This window comes from Balaenoptera ricei, chromosome 6 (genome assembly GCF_028023285.1).
Source record: "Balaenoptera ricei isolate mBalRic1 chromosome 6, mBalRic1.hap2, whole genome shotgun sequence".
Classification (NCBI taxonomy): Eukaryota; Metazoa; Chordata; class Mammalia; order Artiodactyla; family Balaenopteridae; genus Balaenoptera; species Balaenoptera ricei.
This window is the reverse complement of record NC_082644.1, coordinates 120,840,806-120,864,157: the sequence shown is the minus strand read 5'-3', so window position 1 is coordinate 120,864,157 and position 23,352 is coordinate 120,840,806. Positions and strand designations below refer to the sequence as shown.

At 55.9% G+C, this 23,352-nt stretch overlaps 1 protein-coding gene across 8 annotated transcripts in view; it reads right to left on the bottom strand.

Moving 5' to 3' along the window:
* The window catches only part of SARDH (sarcosine dehydrogenase), a 64,018-nt gene that overhangs the window by 12,576 nt on the left and 28,090 nt on the right, over window positions 1–23,352 (bottom strand). For all 8 annotated transcript variants that reach the window (XM_059925975.1, XM_059925976.1, XM_059925983.1 and 5 more), the window contains 5 exons: window positions 22,872–22,985; window positions 17,253–17,391; window positions 15,595–15,708; window positions 10,995–11,142; window positions 6,902–6,995 (listed from right to left, as the gene is read on the bottom strand). In XM_059925975.1, the coding sequence (XP_059781958.1) occupies window positions 6,902–6,995; window positions 10,995–11,142; window positions 15,595–15,708; window positions 17,253–17,391; window positions 22,872–22,985 (609 nt within the window). The remainder of the gene's footprint in view (window positions 1–6,901; window positions 6,996–10,994; window positions 11,143–15,594; window positions 15,709–17,252; window positions 17,392–22,871; window positions 22,986–23,352) is intronic.

Genomic DNA, 23,352 nt, shown 5'->3' with positions numbered 1-23,352 from the left:
GCCCACACCGGACGCAGGGCAGGTGAGGGCCAGCCACCCACCACAGCGGGCACCACAGTGGCTGAGAGCGTGGGCTTGGGTGCCACATACCTACTAGGTCTAAATATGAGTCACAAACGCTGCATCCCTGGCGACTGACATCCCTCTGAGTCTGCTTCTGCAACTCCTGGCTGATAATAGAGCCCGTAGGGCCCATGGGAGCAGTCAACAAAACTGTCACTATTGGGGCTTCCCTGGTGGCGCAGTGGTTGAGAGTCTGCCTGCCAACGCAGGGGACACGGGTTCGAGCCCTGGTCTGGGAAGATCCCACATGCCGCGGAGCAACTGGGCCCGTGAGCCACAACTACTGAGCCTGCGCGTCTGGAGCCTGTGCTCCGCAACAGGAGAGGCCGCGACAGTGAGAGGCCCGCGCACCGCGATGAAGAGTGGCCCCCGCTTGCCGCAACTAGAGAAAGCCCTCGCACAGAAACGAAGACCCAACACAGCCAAAAATAAATAAATAAATAATTAAAAAAAAAAATCAGTTGACTTCTTAAAAAACAAAAAACAAAAAACTGTCACTATAGAGCCCCAGGCAGGAGGCTGGCTACTCGGAGAGGTGGGTGCCGCTGGCATGCCCATTTTACAGATAAGGAAACTGGGGCTCAGGCAGGTCAAGCCACTTGCCCAAGGCCCAGTGATGTCCTAGAAAATGTTCAACAATCAACTCTTGCGGGGCAGGGGGTTGTTCTGTAGCATTTACCGCTTTCTGTGGTATAGATACTCCTACTACAGCTGATTTCAAGCTAACAATGGTTTAACCAGCCCTTGCTAATTTTCCTACAGATTTAACCCTCAGCTCTCACAAGCTGGTATGAGCACTTCCCAAGACGCTTGGAGGACTCACAGCTAGTAAGTCAGAGCAAGGAGTCAACACCATGAGATCCTCCCTCCCTGCCCTGGACTGAATCACTGGAATACTTCTGGGGGGAGGGAATATGTTCAGGTTTCAGTCAAATGGATTTGGGGGCTTGGTTCCACGTTTGGTGCATCAGTGAACTTCCTGCCAACTCTCCGTGGGGAGGACTGAAATCAGGGTAGTGCTAGGTGCCCACCCCAGCTTGGATCAAAGGTCACATGAGTGCCCCAGGCAGGAGAGCCCATGTCACTCCTGTGGGATGTTTGGCCACGGGCAACATCAGAACAAGCCTGGAGTAGCCTCTCTGGGCAGACACCGCAGGAAGGCTTGAGCAGATGTGCCCACAGACACGGGCCCAAGCGCTCTCAAATCACATTAGCTCGTGGTGATTTTACCTGTTTCTGGGGAGTTTGGGTGTGTACCAGCACCCCCGACTCACCAGGCACATCGTCCAAACTCAGTCACCCCTTAAGTAAGTGAGGATCTCGGGGGCTCCCGAGGCAGGGTATCGGCAGGGATCAGAGTATGTGCAGCCCCTGCAGCGGCCTGGAGCTCTGAATCCACAGGAGAGGGAAGAAGCCAGTTGGCAGTAGGTTTAAAGGATCTTCATTTTTCAAATCCTCTGGACATCCCAAGACACCCTTGATTCCAAAAACATCCTGCAGTGGGGGTGCGCAATCTCTCCTAGGAGTCTGGTCCAGAGGGCTAGTTTACGGTGGTGCTGCTAGTTCTGGTGAAGGTGGTCTGGTGACGGTGGAGGTGAAGGTAATGGTGGTAGTAAAGATGGTGGTGATGGTAGTGGTTGGTGAGGATGATGTTCGTGGTAGCAAGGTTGATGGCAGTGATGATGGCGGTGATGGTGGTGGTGATGGCGATGGTGGTGGTGGTGATGGTGATGGTGGTGGTGGTGGTGGTGGTGATGGCGATAGTGGTGGTGGTGATGGTGGTGGTAGTGATGGTGGTGGTGGTGATGGTGATGGTTGTGATGGTAGTGGTGGTGGTGATGGCGATGGTGGTGGTGGTGATGGTGGTGGTGGTGATGGTGATAATGATGGTGGTGGTAGTGATGGTGGTGGCAATGGTGGTGGTGGTGACGGTGATGGGGGGGATGGTGATTGGAAACCAATTTTCAAAGGTTCAGAATAAATAAAAGGTGTGATGCTCAAACCACACTTCACAAACTTGGCCGTCTCAGAGGATCAAAAAAAGAGCTGCAGAGTCCAAGCAGGCGGTAAACACTACGGACCACCCCCAGAATGACCCCATCTGCACCTACAGACAACGGCAGGGGCTGCACGATCAGAACATCCTTACAGAGAAAGGACGGGGTTCTGCCCTGGAGGAGCTTCTAGAATCTCTGAAGCACACTCCCGGGAGCCCCTCTAAGCCACCCAACCTCATTCCAGCCACACCTTGTCCTTACACTTTCATGGCAAGAAGCTGTCACTGCCCCCCCACGGGACACCCCTGAATAGTGGCCTCGGCCACCATGTCTCTCAGCTACACACCACCCCCGGCTCTCTAGGACAGAGGTGAATTTGCACAAGTTGTGCAAAGCGACTTTTTAGGCGACGGCTAAAACCCAGTTGGCAAACACAGGCCCCGTGAAGGTATGGGCATCCCGCCTCTGTCTGTACAACGCGTGGGGGTGGGAGAATGTTCCATCCCAGACTAATTGAATCTGAATGGTGCCACAGCAAGGACACACACAGTCAGGAAAAGAAATTCAATTTCCTTTTGACCTGCAATTAATTTTCAGAAAAAAGTCGCTTTATCACCTTGCCTAAAGATGCGCTTCTAGCCCAGCACCTGCTGCTTTCCAGAAGGGGCCCCCGTCCTTGGCTGAGTCAGGGAGACACCGCGTCTCCCCTGGGAAGCAGGCCAGGAGCAGGCTTTCACTGGGAACCTCGCTGGCCTTGAGGACATCCGGTCAGCTGGCTGCCAAGGGGACAACTCCCGCCCCCTGTTCTTCCTCTAGGAATGCAAGGATCTTGCAAGCCTGGGGCTGGTCCAGGCATCGCAGAATTACTGCAGAACAACGGCCCTGCTCCACTGAGGATACTGCTCGGCTGGTGGCACCGCTCCGCCACGGTCGCCCACCCACGCGCTTGCCGTGAGTGTGGGTCGCTGCGGGCAGTGGCGGGGTCCTGCTCACCCACCCTCGGGCAGGATCTGTGGTTCTGGGCCCTGACCCTCATCATTCCGCGTATCCCTCGTGACCCGGAGGCCTTGCCGATGACTCAGACACACACATCCCTCCCCTGCATCTGGTTGGCTGGCATCCAATTATCTCCCATAAAGGCTTGGCCCCGAGCTCCGGGCCCAGCATCGCAACGTTGATGGAACTGGTGTCAACACATGCTGATATTATTTAGGAGAATATGAAATTCCCCCTGGATCCAGAGAGCATGCAGGATATCTGGACAGACTTACAGGACGGCCCAGAAACGATTTTGGTCATTGTCTAAACTTTGTGCTACAGATGGGGAAACTGAGACCCAGAGAGGTGGTCCCACAGAGGCCGGGGCAGGACCAGAAGCCAGGCCTGCCGGCCCCCAGCTCTGCTGGGCACTGAGGTGACGGTGCTCCCGGACCCCCGGATCCTGGGCTGATCCGGTTCCCACCTCCCCGCCTGCCTGTGAGGCCACCTCGGGTGGGGGCCAGGGCAGTGGCCAGCCCCAGCTCCCATGGCCCAAGTCCTGCTGGCAGCTGACTTCCCCATCCCTCTCGCTGGCCAGTGGATGGGAAGGCCTTTGTGCCCCTGGCTTGGACCATCCGGGAACTTGTGGCTTGGGTCACTGTGAGGTCAGCAAAAACCGTTAACATTGACACAAAGGAGCCAGAGCCTAGCCTTTGGGGCCCTCGGGAGAAGGCGCGGTCGTCAAGGCAGGACTGGATTCCTCCTGCAAACGTCTTCCTGGGACCCTCTTCACTCCCATGTCAGCTGCTGAGCAGTGGCGGCTTTTCTCACCACCCAGGCCCTCGCTCCAACGCAGGCTGGGCTAGGGCTGCAGTGTCCTTCCCGTCCCCCAGCCTCGGCTAGGCTGTGGGCCTGCGGAGGGCCAGGCCCGTGTCTTCCATCCCAGAGCCCTGATCTGGCAGGCTCCTGGCCAACATGTCCAGAATGAATTCTAGGGAGTGTGTTGGGGAGCTCAGCATTGGGATAGAACCTTCCGTCTAGAAGGGATGCTAGAACTCAGCTGGGCATCCAAACTGGCCGAATATGAGCCCATGGGCCAAATCCCTCAGGTAGCGACTGGCCTTGGAAAGCTCTGTGCTTCTCCCCGACCCTGCCCCAAAGGCCTAGGAGACAGAAAATACCAAATGACTGCTGAACGGCCAGGAAGGCTGGGACCATGTCCCTGGCACGCCTCTGTCTCTGGGTTCTGGTTCTGAGGAACGTGTCATAGGTCAATAATCAGAGTCATAAAAGGCCCACCATCGAGGGAAGCCCATCACAGGGCTATTCCAAGGAGAAAAAACAGCCCAAGCAAATGTCCTGCTTACGGAGAGGGTGACACGACGTTCATAGTGGTTCTCAGACAGTATTTCAAGGAACAGGAAAACTCTCACAACAACTTAGTAAGAGAATAAAGCCGAATGTGCAAGCTATGTATATAGGATGATCTTGCTTCTGCTTTAAAATTTACAGGCAGAGATTAGGGAAAGAAGATGGAAGGAAATACACTGTCAACCTTGGCTTTCTCTCTGGTGGAATTAGAGGGGTTTTTGTTTGTTCTAATTTTACTAATATTCCCTATTTATAGTGAAACAACCCATCAACCCTTCAGCCAGACTCTGTGGCAGGTGAGAAAGGGAAGTCTCAGAGAGGTCAAGGGTCACGCCCAAAGGGGTCATGTCAGTGGTAAGGTCAGCACCCAGGCCCTGCACACTGTGTACTGTGATTGGAAACAGAGAAATGAGCAATAAGGTGCTTTTGACTAAACCAGTAAGCCAGTTCCAGAGGAGGCGGTGGAGAGAAGCAGCCTGTGTATGTCCTGCACCCCATGTCCCCCACCCCGTGGCCCCCGACCTGAACCTGTTACCCCACGCAGGAGTTCATCCTGGAGTCTGGCCTCTGCTTCCACCGGCCAGAGCCCTGGCCCAGCCCGGCTCCTGGAGGCCAAGGTGCAGCCAGACGGCCGTGGGCCAGGCCTGGGGCGGCAGCCAGGGCCGGGAAGGGCCAGCCCCCATTGCAGCCCATTGTCCAAGACTAAGGCCCAGGTGCCTCGCTGGAGCGACCCTTGGCTGGCAGGGGAAGCGTTCGCACCTGGTCTTCTCCCACACAAACCTCGGAACCACACACAGGCTGAGCCAACGCCAAGCTCCCAGCTCCCCCTCCCACTTCACAAGTCAGAACCCCGCCCCAGACGGGGCTGGGCGCTGCACGGACCCCACGGGGACCGAGAGGGCCAGAGCTGCAATCGGGGCAGGCCAGATGCCACTGTGGCCTGGGGTGGAGCTGTGCCATTCTCTCAAAATGCACGCCCTCTCTGGTCCCGGCAGGCAGCTTTGTACCAAGCAGGCAGGAAGCAAGCTAGACAGAGACATCCCCAGTTTCCTGCCCCCCAGCACAGCCTCCAGAGAGGGAAGGCAGACCAGAGCTGGGCCAGCGCTCCTCGGCTCTGCAGAGCTGCTTTTATCTGGTTTCTCCTGGCAGCCTCCTTTCTGATGTCATTGAAACATTGTTTACTTGCTAACGGGACCCAGATTCCTCCGACCTCCAGCCCCTCTGCAGGCCAGGATCACAAACATCCCTTAGCACTTTCCCCCCAAAACCCCCCAGATGAACATGAAGGAAGTAGAAGAGGGGGAAGTGCCCCCGAATCCGGCTGTCTGTCCACCCACCCCCTCCTTAAGGCCACCTCCGTGTTTCTGACACATATTCACGCGCTTTTTATGTTTCATTAGCTGGGGGGCCCTGGGCAGTCCATCCAACTTCTCTGAGCTCAATTCAGGGAAACATCCGTCCTGCGGGTAACATTTCCTACATCGGGAGCTGCTGTAGGACCTCGTTCAACACACCTGGCCGTGACTGCACACCTGCCTACAGGGCAATCGCAGAGCAGCACCTCTCCCCTGCCCCCCCAGAGTGTCTGTTCCAAGATGTCATCGATCGTGCTGAGGCTGAGAAGCCCATGCTAGAACCTTCCACGCTGTCGTGAGTATTAAGTGGGACAGTACTCGTGAGTCACGTGCTTTGAATAGCGCCTGGTGCCTTGGGAGCCCTCGGCTGACAGCGGCCGAGGTTACTTTGACCGCCTGCTCCTTACCTTGCCCTCGGGAAGTCAGGGTGGAGATCATGATGTTCATTTTCCAGAAAGGACACCACGGCCCAGGAGTAGGGCCTGACCAGAGCTGGACCCGGGACCCCGGCCCCAGGGTCTCTGAGGACATTGAGTCCGCTGCAGCCCTGATACTGTCCACAGCGTCAGAAGCTTCCGGTCCTGGGACCCGACCTTCTGGAGCTGGGGGACGGGCAGGGGGTGCTCCCCGGGGCCTGGCGGTGCACCCCGAGAGCCCCTCCCCTCTCCCGCAATGCGGGGGGCTGGGAAGGGGGAATGCTCCAGAGGACCGGCCACCTCCTCAGGATATGCAGACCTCTGGAGCAGCGTAATTGCTTGGCTGTCCCCAGCGCTGTCATCTCCAAGGAGGCGCAGGAGATGCCCTCATCTGGGAGGGCGTGCCCTTGCCTCTGAGGAGGGGACACTGGGGGCGGCTTCACAGGTGGCAAGTCCTTGGCAGAAGCTTGGGACTGCGCCCCTCAGCATGCGCCAGACACTGGGTGGGGCACAGGTGATACCCGACTTTGACCCCCGTTCCTCGTCTGAGGCCCTAACAGCCTGTGGGCAGGACATGTGGTCCCCACTTCACAGGAGGGAACCAGGGTCCAGGGAGGTTCCACAGACATGCCCAAGGGCACACGATCCCCAAGCCCCAGGTTTGTTCCCTTGCAGCTGCTGCCCCCTACGGCCCAGGGGAAAGCGGCCAGGTGGTACCTACCAGGTGCCCAGCGGCTCTCACCAGCTTGTGAGTGAAGAGCGGGAAGGCCTCATTGCTCAGGTCTGCATCGAGCACGTCCTGGAGAATGGCCCGGCTGTGAGCGAGAACAAGGTCGGTCGGTCAGTCAGTCAACAAACACCTGCCCAGCCCTCCTGGGTGCGTGGCCCGGGCTGGAGAGCCTCTGGGGACACAGCAGTGAGCAGGACGAGGCCATGTCCTCACGGGGCAGACCACCAACAAACATGCTATTAATAAAACACACCAAGAGGGAGACGCACCCAAAATCCAGTCAGATAAGAAAGGCACCTTCGGGCTTCCCTGGTGGCGCAGTGGTTGAGAATCTGCCTGCCGATGCAGGGGACACGGGTTCGAGCCCTGGTCTGGGAGGATCCCACATGCCGCGGAGCGGCTGGGCCCGTGAGCCACAACTACTGAGCCTGCGCGTCTGGAGCCTGTGCTCCGCAACAAGAGAGGCCGCGATAGTGAGAGGCCCGTGCACCGCGATGAAGAGTGGCCCCCGCTTGCCGCAACTAGAGAAAGCCCTCGCACAGAAACGAAGACCCAACACAGCCAAAAAAGAAATAAAAAAAAAAAAAGCACCTTCATCAGGAACAGTGACAGGAACAGCCAAGCCTGGGGCAGAGACAGGACTCAGAGATGAGCGCTCACAAGTTCTCCTTTCTCAGATGGGGGAACCAAGGCCTGGGGCAGTTATCTAACCAGCTAACGCCCCTCATGCCACAGGCCCCCGAGGGCAGGGGCCGCCCTCCTCACCTCCCCTGCCCTGCCGGGGCCCGGCAGTCTGGCTCTCATGCTGGATGGGTTACCTGAGACCTCTCGGTGTCCATGGAAACCTTCACTTCCTGGGCGCCGTGCCCCTTGCCTCCCTCCAGGACTTAGTTGACTCTTGCTTCCCTGCACGTTTCCACCGGGTGCCCCTGCCCCTGTTTAAACTTTTGTTATTCTTCAGGTCTTGGTGCATCTGTCACCTCCTACAAGAACCCCTCCCTGATTCCCTGAGTCTGGGTCAGGTTCCTGCGCCCCCACCCCACACTGCCCCCGGTCTGAGCTCACAGCCCTGATACATCTCCTGCCAGGGTGCCTCTCACACTGGTTGTATTGATACTTGCCCCCACTGAACCAGGAGCTCCGTGCCAACAGGGCCCCTATGCCTGGCACAGAGAGGGCAACCGGTAAATAGGACTGATTGAAAATGGGCTGGCTTTGCACTGCAGGGCCAGCTCCCCATTGGCAGGAGACAGCCCCACCATTTCTGCCTCGCAGGGGTCCCAGCCAGTGCCCAGAAACGCTTCTGACACTAATCCCCAGCCCCACGGTGCCGGAAGCTGCTCGCCCACGCCGGCCCGAGGTGCCCAGTGTGCTGCAGTGTGTCAAGATCCTTATGTAACACCCCGGCACCCACGTGGTGCCAGCCCCCGGAGAACCCACACCCAGTCCCTAAGAAGCCCGTCCTCTCTGCGGCCCTGGGCGGATGGGGCCAGGGCCGCTGCCTGGTCTTCCCAGCAGGGGAAGGAGGAAGGAGGCTGGAGCTGCCACCCGGGGCCAGCGTGGCCTTAGCAGTGCCAGGGGTACCCCAGCTTGGGCACCAAGCTGGGCAGGCAGGTCTGCCAAGCACGGGCCGGGGTGCAGGAGGCTGTCCCTCTGCCAGGGGGCAGCAGGTGGCCCTGGAGGGCACTGGCTCCGGTCAGAGACCAGGTTCAGGTCCTGCTTCCTTCGCTCACTCCCACCCCAACCTCGCCTCGGTCCCCTCGTCCGCTCCATGAGGACAGCGATGCCACCTCACGGGACCCTTGTCGGTGGGGGGGCATCCGCCAGAAAGCACAAGCCAAGCGCTGTGGCATTAACAACTACAGCGGTGATCACTGTACCCCGCCGTGTCTCCCCAGTCACGTGTGGCCTCTTGAGCTTAAGTTAATTAAGGTAAAAAATTCTGTCTCACTGCCACATTTCAAGGCCTCGATGGCCACATACAGCTTAGTGGCTACTGTACTGGATCCACCAATTATGGAATGTTTCCAGAAAGTTCTATTGGTCAGCAGGTCATACAGCATCTCCCATGGCGCCATGCCGAATGCTTTCCACATAACAACTCAGAAAGTTTAGCCCTTATCAGCGGTGCTGGTAACATTATTATTCATACAAGAATCTTTGGGTTATTTTTGAAAGAGCGAGGACAATTTGGGGGAGAAAGTTAAGAAGTTACCAGGAGGAGGAGAGCTTGTCTTCCTGCCCTGGCAGCCATCACTTGCCACCCTCCTTGAGCAGCTTCTAATGAGGCTGGAAGAGGCTGGCCTGTCCCCCCGGGGCCACACCTTGATCTGTCTGTCTGGTACCCCCTCCCTCCCCTGCCCACTCACCCCCACCACCAAACCAAAAATAGCCCACTCCCTGTCCAAGGTCGCAGTGGCAATGAAGCTGAGGCTTCCGAGGATGGCCTTGAGCTCAGAAGGCCAGGACGCCCACCCCCATTCAGCCCAGAGGTGCGGAGGTCGGGCTCACCTGGGGAGAGGAACCCCACGCACTGGACCCATTGACCACCTGGTGCGGAGGTCGGGCTCACCTGGGGAGAGGAACCCCACGCACTGGACCCACTGACCACCTGGACACGGCTCATCACTCCCTGCTCAGAATCCCTGCTTCACCTGGCCCTTGAGGCTCCTCACACCTGCCGGCCTCCTACCCCCTGGCCCAGAATCGGAGACGCCGTTAAAGCCCTTCTTCTGCTCAGTTCCCTCTCCTGGAGGAGCAGCCTCTGCACCTGCAGGCTCTCGCCTCCATTGCCCTCTGAGCACGTCTCCTATGGCCCTGGCCTCACTGCTTTTCCTCCTGCCACAGGGCCTTTGCATCTGCTGCCTCCTCTGCCTGAAACACTGTCGCTTCAGAGAGCTCCAAGCCTTGACCCCTCATTTCCCGCAGTGTCCCCTCCAAGGGCCCCCTGATAAACATTGGTTTTCATGAGAAGCCTGAAGTCCAACACTTGATGGTTAAGGTACACAACCAGCCGTGATTCAGAGAGCATGTACCACGTGTCTGCCGTGTGCCTCTGTGCGAGATGGTGCACACGCAGAGCCAGCTGCAACTCCTCCCGGGACGGGAGGTCCGCCAGTCCAGGACCCAGCTGGGGTGCTGCAGGCTTGGTCAGCTCCAAAGAACCAGGGAAAATGGACCCTGTGGCGGGGTCTGAGTGCACTGGCTGGGGATCCTGGCATGACCCTGGGCTGACAGGGATGTCCCATGGACACGGCCGTGCTTCGTCTAAGCGTCAGCTTTGGGATAACCTGGATGGAGGTGCCCCATCCTCTCTTCTTCACCAATAAGAATAAACATACTTCTAACCACCTCAAAGGCTATGATCAGGATTGGAGGGGATGTTGGCACATCCCAGGCACCTGATTGGTCGATGTTAACACGCTGTGCTTCCCCTCTTATGCCCATCCCCCAGTCCCCTCTCCGAAGCCCAGCCAGAGGGATCTTTCCAACGTGCACAGCTGCTCAGGTGCCCCTTTGCCTAAGACCGTCCTGTGGCTCCACGCACAAGCTAGAATCCGAGGGCTTTCCAGGAGCTGATTCCTCACGGGTGGGAACACAGCTCAGTAAACGCTCATAGAATGAATTAAGGAGTGAATGATCATCTGTAGACCTAGTCATTGGAGGTGTTTAGGGAGGAACAGGCGACCTCTTGGTGTAGAGCATTATTCTGAGCCCAGGTAGCACGTGGAACCCCAGTCTGGCCCTGCCCACTTAGAGATGGCGTACATGATTCTTAGTCTGTATCAGCTGTCCAGAGACGCCCTCGCTGGCCCTTCCGTGACCACTGAATTCTCACATACTGATTCACAGTAAGGTTCAGTCTGAGTCTTTTATTAAGGGCTTTTCTGTAGTCTAGTGCTTCGAAAAGCATCTTTCTCGTGTGGCCTCTCTGAGGTCGCTGGCACGTTGAGCTTACTGACCACAGTGTCCCATTCTGAAGCAGTAAGTGGTTCTGCCCCGGGCCCCAGATAGAGGGACGAGGGCGCAGGCCCCAGGTGTACCCAGGTGCGCCCAGGTGCGTGGCTCCCCGTCCTCTCCTCACCTGGCTGGGCCCTGGACGCTGACCAGGCCCAGGTCCTCGGAGCTGTCGACGAGCTGGCACCGGAACTTCCCGTCCTGCAGCACCGTGGTGATGTGGGACCAGTTGTGCTGGGCCACAGCCCCGCCCACGGCCAGGTAGTAGCCGTCTCCTGGAGGAGGAGCACGGGACTCAGCCCAGGACTGCAGGACGGAGGAGACGGGGCAGAGGGGGCGGCCCGAGGCCTCCGTGGAGAAAACAAACGCTCTTTCCTTGAAAGTGAACGACCAAGGCCCAAGCGATGGGGACACTCCCGAGGGACCCTGGGTTCTCATCACCCGCAGGATGACATGTGGGGAGGAGGGGGCTGGGTGCGGGACCCCCTGAGGGCTGCACGTGCCAAGGGAGCATTTTCTGGGAGAGTCTGAGGCTTTCTCCCACTTCTCAAGGGGTCTGTGATCCAAGAACGCGTAAGAGCTCCCAACGCCACCACGCCGTGGGGAGATTGTGCGTCCCACCTCAGCCACCAGCGCTGGGTGAGCTTGGACAGGTGTCTTTCCTTCTCTTAGCCTCAACGACCTCACCAGCTCCCGTTTCTCCTCATATTCCCATGGCCCCCCGGTCTCTAGGATCCCTGCCATGGCCATATGGGGGCTGGTGCTGAGCCGGGGCTTTACAGGCAATACACCGTTGACCCTTCCCAGGAGACTGACCCTCGTCACCACCCTCGGGTTTCAGAAGAGGAGACTGAGGTTCAGAGAGGTCACACGGTGTGAGAAGATTGGCCTCTGTCCAGCTCTGAGTCCACGGCCTGTGGAGCATTCACTGGGCCACACTGCCACCCGGGTACTGCTGAGTGGAGGGGAGCCCACCTTGGCCCAGCGTCCTGGGAGAGCCACTGCCCCGGGGGGCTGTGACCTCAGACAGCTGTGTGGCCCTGGACCCCTCATGCAGCCTGCCTGAGCCTCCAAAATGTCATCTGCAATTTGGGGTGAATGCACCTCATCCGCAGGGACGCTGTGAGATTCAGCCACCGTGTGTGCCCTGGGCGGGCGGGCTCTCACTGACTACTCCCCCCGTGACCTGGTGGAGGTGGCAGGCCTGGAAGTGGCTTCGTTCCTCTCCATTTTCTATGCGCCTTTCTCCCCATCCGGTTCCCTCCCTTCCTTCCTTCCTTCCAGCAGGGCTCCCCCATCTCAGAGTGAAGGTACCCAGTGAATCCCTGACTTCCAGCCTCAGTTTCTGCATCTGTACAATGAGAATGAGGCCAGAACCCCCCTCACAAGGCTGCTGGGGGGATTGAAGGAGCTATGGCGGCACCAGGAGCCCAGCTTGGGGCTGAGGAACCAGGAACCGGGAAGGTTACTCGCTGGGACACTCACCTCCCTCCCCGGGGGTCCGGTCCCGCCCAAGGGCTGCTCCTCTCAGCTTTCAGCGCCATTCACTCCGGGCCCCGCCGGGGGCAGGCCTGGCACCAGCCCCCAGCCCACTCTGTGCAGAGTTGGCGTTCCCCGTGGGAGGGGGGCAAGCAGCTCTCGGGGAGGCTCCAGAGTCTGGAGAATCCTGCCTAGACGCCCTTCCGCACACTGGCCCCCACTCCCCGAGGCTTCCACAGCAGTGGAACAGCACGTCGTTGTGACCATAGGTGCGGCCACCTACTATAATTGAAAAAGAGACACACCCCACTTTGCTTCTCCGGCAGGGGAGCGTGAAGCTCGTAGCAGAGCCCGGACGGGGACAGGGGACGGGGTGGGGGGGCCCTGGGGCCTCTGCTCCCTCCCCAGAAGCACTCGCTGGCTGGGCTCTGATGGAAGGTCCTGGAGCTGGGACTGGCCAGGCCACCCCACCTGGAAGCTTGAAGCTGGGAACCCTTCGCCCCCTCCAAGCCGGGGTTCCGCCAGCAGCAGCCGGGGGAAGAGCAGAAGAGCCCCTGGCTTTGCCATCAACCCCCCAAGTGGAGACCCCAGCCAGAGCCCCGGTCGTCCTCCCGCCCCGTCCAGGTGACCTCTGGAACATCCCTGACCTCGTCACCCCACGTTCTGTGTGCCCATCTGCGCCCTCAGTCCTGCCTGTCTATCCAGACCCAACTCAAAGGCCAAACAAACGAGCTGACCCCCGAAAGGATCCCCTGCTACCTGGGCTGGGGGCTCCTGGGACGCTGGACTGAGAACACCTCTAAGGATAGATCTCCAGCAGCATCCTCTACCCCGGCGCCCGCAACACGCTCCGTGGCCCCCGCGTGGCCCCGCCCGTCTACAGCCATCCCGAGGCCCCTCCCAGGGGGACATGAGCGTTAACTGAAGCCACCTGGTTCCAGACAGACGGCAGCTGCTGGGCCTGGCCTCCTCTGGGCAGCTGTCTCTCATGAAAAACATCCCGAAGTGCCAGGTCCTGAGGCCAGCGGTCAGCCCAGGTCCAGGTCCAGCCCACAAGGCGGGCATGGCAGGGGGGGCGGTCAGAGGGCAGGCTCCAGGGCTCTGGCTCGGGCCAGGAGCTGCAGACTTTATTTTGTACTTTTCAGTATTGTCCAAATGTTTCCTACAGGTATGTATTCCTTTTGTGATATAAAATACTGTTCAAAATCACATTTAAGATGAACAGCTGCTTTATACACAGCCTTGATCACGTGTGAAACGCACATCCTCTTGTCTTAATGGTGATCTGACCTAACAGGTATAAACACGCGTACTGAATGGACATGCATGTTCAAAGCAGGAACAGTACCGCTTTTTTAAGGCTGAAAATACAAGGTCCCTACGTCGGTTTTCTGTGCTTAGCGGTGAAGCCGGGACCTTTAGCACGCTCCACAGACCACTGTGACTTCCTTGTCATCCGCGCGTGCCCTGGCAGGTCACGAACCCACCAAGGGCAAAGCTCCCCACCAGGCGGCCGTTTAACTCGAGGCAGACGCCCCCAGAGTCCAGGAGAAACATCTCTGGGGTCCATTAGCACCTCCCCTTCCCCTCGTCTCAGAGCCCACTCTTCCCGCCCCGGCAGGCGAGAGCTCCTCCAGGGCCAGGAATCCACCAGAATTATCGGGAAGGGCGCAAGAAGCTGCCCCGTTGGGCCGTGGCTCAGCTTACAGAGCCCTGGTGACAACTCCCCCTTGTGATGGGGACTAGTTTCCAGGTGGGGAAACAAGCTCAGGGAGGCTGCTCCCCAGCCCTCCTGGCACCTCCAGACTCTCGCTCAACTCCCTGCAGCAGCTCAGGGAGCTGGGTCATCTGTCTCCACTTCACAGATGGGGAAACTGAGGCTCAGAGAGGTGGGCCCCGAGCCAGGCAGTGGCAGAGCCAGGATTTCAGGGACCTGCACACTCACCGGGGTCCCTCTGTTCTGTCTCCCCAGCTAGACTCGCTGTCTAAGGATGGCAGCTGTGGCTGGGCCGGGCCTCCCCTCTCCTGGGGGGTGAAGGCCAAACAAAGTTTCCAGCGGCCCTTGTCAAAATGCCCCTCTCCGCCCAGCTCCTCACAGGCAACTCAGGCGTTCTTCCCTCCACACCCTTCTAGCAGGTGGCTCCTATCCATCCTTCGAGGCTCAGGCCAGACATCACCTCCCCCAGGAAACCTTCCTCATCCTGGCTCACCTGCTTCCCATGGCCTCCCATAATCCTCGCTCTTTCCCACCCCCTCACAATCCCACCCAGTGTTCTATCGGGCTTTTCCTGCACCTCCCTCTCCCAGTGCCCAGGCCGGACCTCACCCCCCTCTCCCGTGACTGAGTCCCACGCAACTAAATGGCCAGCAGCACTGAGCCAGGCCCGGAGCTGGGGTCGCCAGGTTTCCTGAACGGGCCGACAGTGACCCTTCCCCCGACGGTACAGTGCAGCCGCACGGAGAGCAGCACAGCTGAATCCTTTCTCCCCTGCAAATCCAGTGTCCCAGAGGTGGCAAGGGGGCCCCTTCTTGGAGAAAGGGGATGCTTCCCACGCTCTGTGAAGCTTAGCCATCGCTATTCTTCCCTGACAGAGACAGGCTGCAGCACTAAAGATTCGACTGCTCCCATGCGAACCAAGGGGTGGGTCGGGGAGTTGAAGTGATGGGGGAAGATCTGGCTCAGCACAGTCAGACCTGTGCAAACAAGGAATATGGGTAATGAGCTCCCCGTCACAAGAGGCATGCAAGCAGAAGCAGAGGGCCTGCAGAGGGCAGTGTGGGTGTCAGCTTGGGCACAGAGCTGGATATCTTCTAAGGACCTGCCCCAGTCTGAGACTGGGAGTTACATGGGAACCGAGAAAGCCAATTCAGCGTAGATGCTGGTGTCAGAAAGGAGCTAACTTCTCCACGAGGGAGGCATGGCCTTATCCTCGGCTCACTCTGTTCCTGGCAGGTGAGCTGAGCACGCACGCGCTGTGGCCACTCCGAAACCCCGCGGGACGGGCAGGTTCAAAGGCGTGATCGCTGAGCACTGGAAGCCCAGCATCGCTGCCTGAACAAAGGCTGTGTACAAAGGCTGTGTTCAGCCTGAAGCGAGACCTCTGATCTCCCAGGCCCTGACCGCGGCGGGCACACACGTGGTTCCAGAGCAGCCTCGGCCGCCCTTCCCCGTCCATCCTGCGTGGGCGGCCACCTCACCCAGCGGGGCTGCGTTCAGGGCACTGCTGGATCCTCGAGGCATCTCTTACCTTCAAAGGCAGGGGCCAGCGGGGAGGTCTGGGGGCTGGGAGCAAGGCGGCTGACGGTCAGGTCACTCTCGGTGCCCCCGCGGTGGTTCAGCATGCAGGTGTACACCGTGGAGCCTGCGGAAGGGACGAAGACCCCAGAATGTGGGAGCCACTTAGCAGGGCGGCCCCTCAGCTCAGGGTAACCCTTGGCCGGATGCCCTAGGGGGGCAACCTTGAAAGGCCCCTCATCTCAGTGACGCCGCCACGACTGAATGACCCAGAGAGGGATGGGCAGGTCACCCAGCATTGCCATCCCCAGAGGAGGAAGGATCAGGAGGGAGGCTTCTTTCTTCTAGAAATGCCTCGAAGGTGACTCCTCCCAATCCATCCCTCCCACCCAGCCCAGCCCCACGCTGGGACGTCTTTAAGGGCAGGATTTATATCTCATTCATTGGGTGCTCCGAGCACCATGCCTGGCATAGCAGAAGCTCCTTGAATGTCTGATGAATAAATGAATATGCGAAAGGAAGTTGATGGATGGATGGATGAGAGAATGCGGAGGTGGGGAGAGGGTGGGGGGAAAGGATGGAGGGAAGGAGGGGATGGGTGGGTGGGTGGAAGGGTGTTGGCACGATGAATGGGACGAGGGGGGGAATTAAGGGGAGGTGAGTAGCAGGTACATGTGAGGGGGTGGGCAGGTGGGTTGGCTGGATAAATGGTGTAATGGGTTTGAACTGTGTCCCCCAGAATGGTATGTTGAAGTCCTAACCCTCAGTCCCTGTGAATGGACCTTATTTGGAAATAGGGTCTTTGCAGATGGGATCATGCTAGGATGATCAGAGGTCATCAGAGTGGGCCCTAATCCAACATGACTGGTGTCCTTAAAAGAAGAAGAAAACGCAGGGAGAAGGCCGTGTGACTCAGAGGCAGAGATTGGAGCAACGTGGTTGAAAGCCATGGATTGGTGGCCACGGCCAGAAGCCAGGAGGGGCAAGGAGGGATTCTTCGTTCTTGGGATCACGGCCCTGATTTCGAACTTCCAGCCCCAGACTAGTAAGACAACACATTTAGGTTGTTTAAAGCCACTCAGTTTGTGGTACTTTGTTACAGCAGCTCTAGGGAACTAATACCGATGGGGCTGGGTGAGTTTGGGGTTGGGTGGATGGGTGGGCAAGATGGTAGAGGGATGCGTGATAAAAAAGGAGAGGAATATCCCAAATATTGCATGGGACATGCTTACACTAAGAAATTATTCATTCTTTATTTAGAATTCAAATGTAACTGAACACCCTGTGTTTTTGTTTAATTCTAGAAACCCTATTTGGGGAGAGCATTCTTAGGGGGGAAGTGGACAGGTTCCCCAACCCCAGGAGACTGTTCTGAGGACTTGCTGCCTGGAATCCTGTCTGGAAAAAAGTAAACGCGGGGGCGGAGGCGGGGGCTGGGGGGAGGATGGAGGAGGAGACAGAGGGTAGAGGGAGGGAGGAAGGTGGAGGGGGCCTAGGGCCTGGGGCTCGGCGAGGAGGGCAGAGGGGTCTGGACACGGGGACCCAGGGCCAGGCCCAGGGGCGGAGCCACGAGCCAGATGAGCCCAGAGAGGACAGGGTCAGCTGGCTGTCTCCTCTCAGTGCCCGGGGCTGCACTGAAGTGGGAAAGCGTGGCCCACCTGGGCTCCGTACCTGGGGGCCGGCTGACATCCGCCGAGAAGAGCCAGTCGGCAGCCTTCCTCGCGTCCAGGCCCACCAGGTAGAACTTCCCGAAGTAGGACATGTCAAACACAGCAGCAGCCCCTCTGCAGGCCAGACACTCCTTCTTGATCTGAAAAATTCCAGAGGTGGGGTGCTGTGTGGGTTCTGGGAGCTGCCTCTTCCCCAAGACCCTGGGGCATTGGGCCCTTGGCTGCCCTCCTGCTCCGAGAGCCCCTCCTGCCTTCCTCCCCTCCAGCTAGGAACACATGGTGACCATCCTTTTCAAGCACAGGGGACACTCTCCAGGGTAGACCAGAAGCCATAAAACAAGACAGTAAATTCAAACAGGTTAAAATCACACAAAACATGTTCTTTGACCACAGTGGAATCAAATTAGAAATCAGTAGCAGAAGAAAAATTGGGAAATTCACAAATAAGTGAAATTAGACAACGCAGTCCTAAATAACCAACGGATCAAAGAAAAAGGGAATTAGAAAACACTTGGAGATGAATGAACATGAAAACACAACATATGCAGACTGATGGTATGAAGCTAGTGCTGTGCTCACGGAAGTTTTACACCTGGAGATGCTCTCCAGTCAGTAACCTAACTCTCCACTTTGAGAAACTAGAAAAGGAGAGCAAATTAAACCCAAAGCAGGCAGAAGGCAAGGCAGGCAGAAGGAAAGAAATAATAAAGATTAGAAAGGAAATAAATGAAATCTAGAAAAATAGAGAAAATCAGCAAAATTGAAAATTGTTTCTTTGAAAAGATCAACAAAATTGGCAAATCACTAACTAGACTGACCAAGAAAAAACAGAGAAGACTCGAAGTACTGAAATCAGGACTGAAAGGGGGTCATCACTAACCAATTTATAGAAAAGGATTATAAGGAATACTATGAGCAGCTGTCCACCAACAAATTAGACGTGAAATGGAAATTCCTAGAAAGACACAGATTACTGAAACCGACAGAAGGGGAAATAGTCTGAATCGATCTATAATAAAAAAGAGACTTAATTAGTCATTTAAAACTCCCCACAAAGAAAAGCCCAGGTCCAGATGGCTTCACTAGTGTATTTTACCAAGCATTCAAAAAAGAATTAATACCAATTCTTCACAAACTCTTCCCATGAGGCCGGCATTACCCCTGATGCCAAAACCAAAGACCTCATAAGAAAACTACAGACCAATATCCTTCATTAATACAGATACAAAAACCTCAACAAAATACTAGCAAGCTAAATCCAACAACATATAAAAAGGATTACACACCACGATCAAGTGGGATTATCCCAGGAATGGGAGGCTGGTTTACCATCCCAAAATCAATTGATGTAATGTACCATATTAACGGGATAAAGAACAAAAACCAAATGATCATCTCAATAGATGCAGAAAGAGTATTTGACAAAATCCAACACTTGTTCATGATAAAAACTCCAAGTAAACTAGGACGAAAAGGGAAATTCCTCAACCTGATAAAGGGCATGAACAAAATCCCACAGCTGCCATACTTAACGGTGAGAGACTAAATGTCCCATGCTAAGATCAGGAACAAGATGGGGCTATCCACTCTGCTACTTCTACTCAACATTGTACTGGAGGTCCAGGCCAGAGCAATTAGGCAAGAAAAAATAAAAGGCATCCAGACTGGAAAAGGAGAAGTAAAATTATCTCTATTTGCAGATGACGTGATCTTACATACAGAAAATCCTAAGGAACCCACTGAAAAACTATTACGACTAATAAAATAGTTCAAGAAGGTTGCAGGATATAGGGTCAATATACAACAAACAAAACATTTTTGTATTTCTATACACTAGCCATGAACAATCGATGAAATTAAGAAAATAATTCCATTTACATCATCAAAAAGAATTTTTAAATGCTTACACGTAAATTTAACAAAAGAAGCGCAAACTTGTACTCTAAAAACTAGAAAATACCTTTGAAAGAAATTAAAGACCTAAATAAATGGAAAGGCCTCTCATGTTTACGAAATGAAGACTCACTATTGCTAAGATGACTGTACCCCCCAAATTCGATCTACCGATTAGACAGAGTCTACCGAAATCTCAGCTGGTTTCTTGGCGGAAGTTGACAAACTGATTCTAAAATTCATACAGAAATGCAAGGCACCCAGAATATTCAAAACAATCTTGAAAAAGAAGAACAAAGCTAGAGGAGTCTCACTTCCTGATTTTGAAAATTACTACAAAGCTAATGTACTCAAGACAGCGTGGTATAGCATAAGGATAGAAATATAGATCAATGGAATAGAATTGAGAGTCCAGAAATAAACCCTGACGTTTATGGTCAGTTGATTTTTCACAAGGATGCCAAGGCAATTCTATGGGGAAAAGAATAATCTTCAACAAATGGTGCTGGAACACCTGAATAGACACCTGCAAAAGCACGAAGTTGGACCCCTTCCTCACGTCACACACAAAGCTTCATCAGAATGAACCACAGACCTAAGTACAAGACCTAAAACTATACCATTCTGAGAAGAAAACAGAAGAGTAACTCATTGTGACCTGGGTTAGGAAATGCCTTCTTAAATATGACACTAAAAACACAAGGGACAAAAGAAAAAATACATAAGCTGTACTTCATCAAAATTAAGAACTTTTGTACTGCCAACGATATCATTTAAAAAGTGAAAAGACAACCCACAGAAGGGGAGAAAATGTTTACAACTCATAAATCTGATAAGGGACTTGTATCCAGAATGTACGGAGAATTCTTATAACTCAATAAAAAGACAAATAACTCATTTTTAAAATGAGCAAAATATCTGGATAGACATTTCTCCAAAGAAGATAAACAAATGGCTAAATAAGCACATGAAAAGATGTTCAGCGCCATTAGTCAGTAGGGAAATGCAACTCAGATCTTTGAGATACCACTTCACACCCACCCGGATGGCTAGAGTCAAAAAGAGAACTACACGTGCTCACGAGGATGGAGAAATAAGAACCTCGTCCGCCGCGGGTGGAGGTGTGAAATGGTGCAGCCACTTTGGAAAAGCCTTTGCAGATCTTCAGTACATGAAACGTGGAGCTACCACATGGCCCAGCAATCCCACTCCTAGATATTTACCCGTGAGAAATGAAAACATCTGTCTAAAAACTTGCACACACATTTTCAGAGCAGCATTATTCATAATAGCCCAAAAGTCTAACAACGCAAATGTCCTTCAACAGATAAATGGATAAATAAAAAGGAGTGTATGCATGTAATGGAATATTGTTCAGAATAAGAAGTAATGAAGTACTGACGACTTCCTAAAACATGGATGGTCCTCGAAAACATTATGCTAAGTGAAAGAAGCCAGTCACAAAAGACCACCATTGTACGAGTCCATTACGTGAAATGTCCAGATGAGGTAAAGCTACACAGACAGAAAGTAGATTAGTGGCTGCCGGAAGGTGGGGATGCGGTGAGAAAATGGGCTAATGGGTATAGGGTGTCCTTGGTGGGGAGATAAAAGGGTTCTAAAATTAGATTGCAGTGATGGTTGCAGAACCCTCTGAATATACTAAAAGCATTGTACATTTTAAGTGGTTGGGTGGTATGGTATGTGAATATATCTCAATAAAGCTGTTTTTTTTAAAACAAAAGAACCAAAAAAAAAAACAAGTCAACATCTCTCATTATTTCCCTCCATACAGTATGCAAACGCTTGGCTCCACTCTCAAGGTTTTCTGCTATCCATCTGTTTTTTCTGCTTGGTCTTCCCTTGCAATGTCACTCCATCTTTGCCCTAAACCCCTCACCCCATCGCTGAGCAGATGTGCCAATCCCATTGCTCTTACTGGAAAAAAAAATTATAACAGCAAAGCTGCCACTTAGGGAGCATTTACGGTGTGTGAAGAGCCCACGCCATCTCCTCCCGCCCTGTGGCACAGACACCACTGCCTGGGAGCAACTATGATTAGCAGCCTCATAGCCAGGTGCCCTCTGGGGCCCAGGGGCAGTACGTGGTCCACTCAAGTTTACACAGGTGGAAATGATGAGCTATTCATCACCTGGGTCTGTCTCGTAGTGCCCCGACCCCGAGAAGCCACTGTGCGCATCTTTCCCTGCTCTGCGTTCAGTGATGCCACGTGGGTGGGTGGGAGGGAGCCGATGGTGAGGGTATTTATACAGGGGGAACTGGCCAGCGCCGGGGATCAGGCTTCCCCCCGGGAGGGCTGGTTGTTACACGGCACCCCATGGGGTCTGCGCCGCTCCTGAGCCCCAGAGGCTGCTCCTCTCCCCTCTCCAGACACCACTACTCTTTATGGAGCTCCCTTCACCCATCAGCCATGTGGTACCCTCGCTTACACTGCTGGGGCTGCAGATCAAACCCCGAAACAGCTTCCTGGGCTGACTCTCGTCTAGCCAGGCTGGGGAAGTTGCCAAGGCTGAGAACAAGTGCATGTTTCATGCTTTGGGACTGTCGAGGTGCCTTTGCGCGGGTGGGATGCAGCCACGAAGCCAAGCTGGCATCCCCTCCCAGCGCCCACATCCTCAAGGGCCTGATCATCCTGCAGGCCTTGGAAGCCGCGGTGCGGAGGTGCCAGACGGATCCCCGTTTGCTCCCCGGAGAGGCAGCCCCCAGGGACTCCTGGGCTTTCAGACGCACATGCCTCCCTTTCCATTTCAGAAGCCCCCTCCTCCAATGCCTTTACTAGAGCAAACTTTGGAGGAAAGCGTGCTTCCTTCCCTCGTGCTTCCTTCCCTTCAGGACCGGGTGCAGAACTGGTACACCATAAAAATGCAGGCCTGTTCAAAATGTATTAAGAGTTTCCAGGCAGCAACAGCAGAGCTTTGCTTCTAAGCAGGGGTCCCACGCCCAGGAAGCTTCCCAGGCCACCCATCCCTGGGGACCCCCAGGCTGAGGCCTTGGCCCACCCTCACACAGATACTGAAGGGACTTCGCTCCCTCCCCAGTCGGCCACGCGCACAGGGACACGTTCTGCTCGGTACCAAAACAGCTGGGCGGCTCAGAGGGGAAGCTGGCGTAGTCTTTTCTGCAGAAGCTGCCTGTGAGAACTTCCCTGTGTGGTGCAGACTCAGAGGCACTCACCTCAACCCCAACAGAAATAGGGAGCCGGGCACGGAAGGAAGGGGCCAGGAGCCGCCAGGAGGCACCTGAGTGGCCTCACCTGCCCACCTCTGGAGCAAGAGGGGCGGCGAGCAGGCCCCAGACCACGGGCCCTCCCCCAGCTGGGGTCTCCTCTGCTCGTCCCCTGGGGGGCCCATCTTGGACCTACTTGTGCTGCATCTGCTCTGCCCTGGACCCGGGAAGGAGGGGCTCGCCACCCACAAAGTCACACCCAGGCCTCGGAGCAGCTCCAAGAGGCTCAGAGAGGTGAAGCCCTGGCCCAAGGCCACACAGCCAGACCCAGGCCTGGCTCCAGCTCCGCGCCTTGAGCCGGCCTCACCGCTGGCAAAGTCTTGGTACGGACGGAGGGAGGGGAGGGCAGAGGAGAACATCACCGATTCCTCCACGAAACTGAGGCAGCCGAAAATGGGGGTGGGGATAGCAGGGAGACGGCAGAGTGGGCCAGCCGCGGGGACGCCCGCCTTTCTGTCCCAGCAGGGATGGGGTGTCCTACCACGTCGTGGTGGGGCGGGAAGTCGAAGGTGTACTCGTGGCCCAGCAGCCTGCCGTAGACGTAGTCCTCGTGCGCCCGCTGTCTGTAGGCCCCGTAGTAGTCGTAAGGGAGCACCTGGGGCAGAAGAGGGGTCGTCACCGGTCCCGCCCCCTCCTCCCCCCTCCACACAGAGCGTGGCCCGGTGCCCGCGGCCTGGCCGGCCCTGAGCCGGGTCCTGCGGAAACAGAGGTCCACAGGACAGAGCTGGTCCTGCCCTCTCCGAGCCCCGCTCTCGAGGGGCAACGCGCTGTGGACGAGGCCGGGGTGGAGGCGGGGCTCGGGCATGCCCTCCACGTTGCACAGGTGACACCATAATCTCCACGGCGGTGGGGAGCGCTGGGGCCCCGGAGGGTGGAGAAGGAATGGGGTGTGCTCGGGTAGGGAGGGATGGCGAGAGACGGGGCTGAACGGGAAACAGAGGCGGGTTGACCGGGACCTCGGG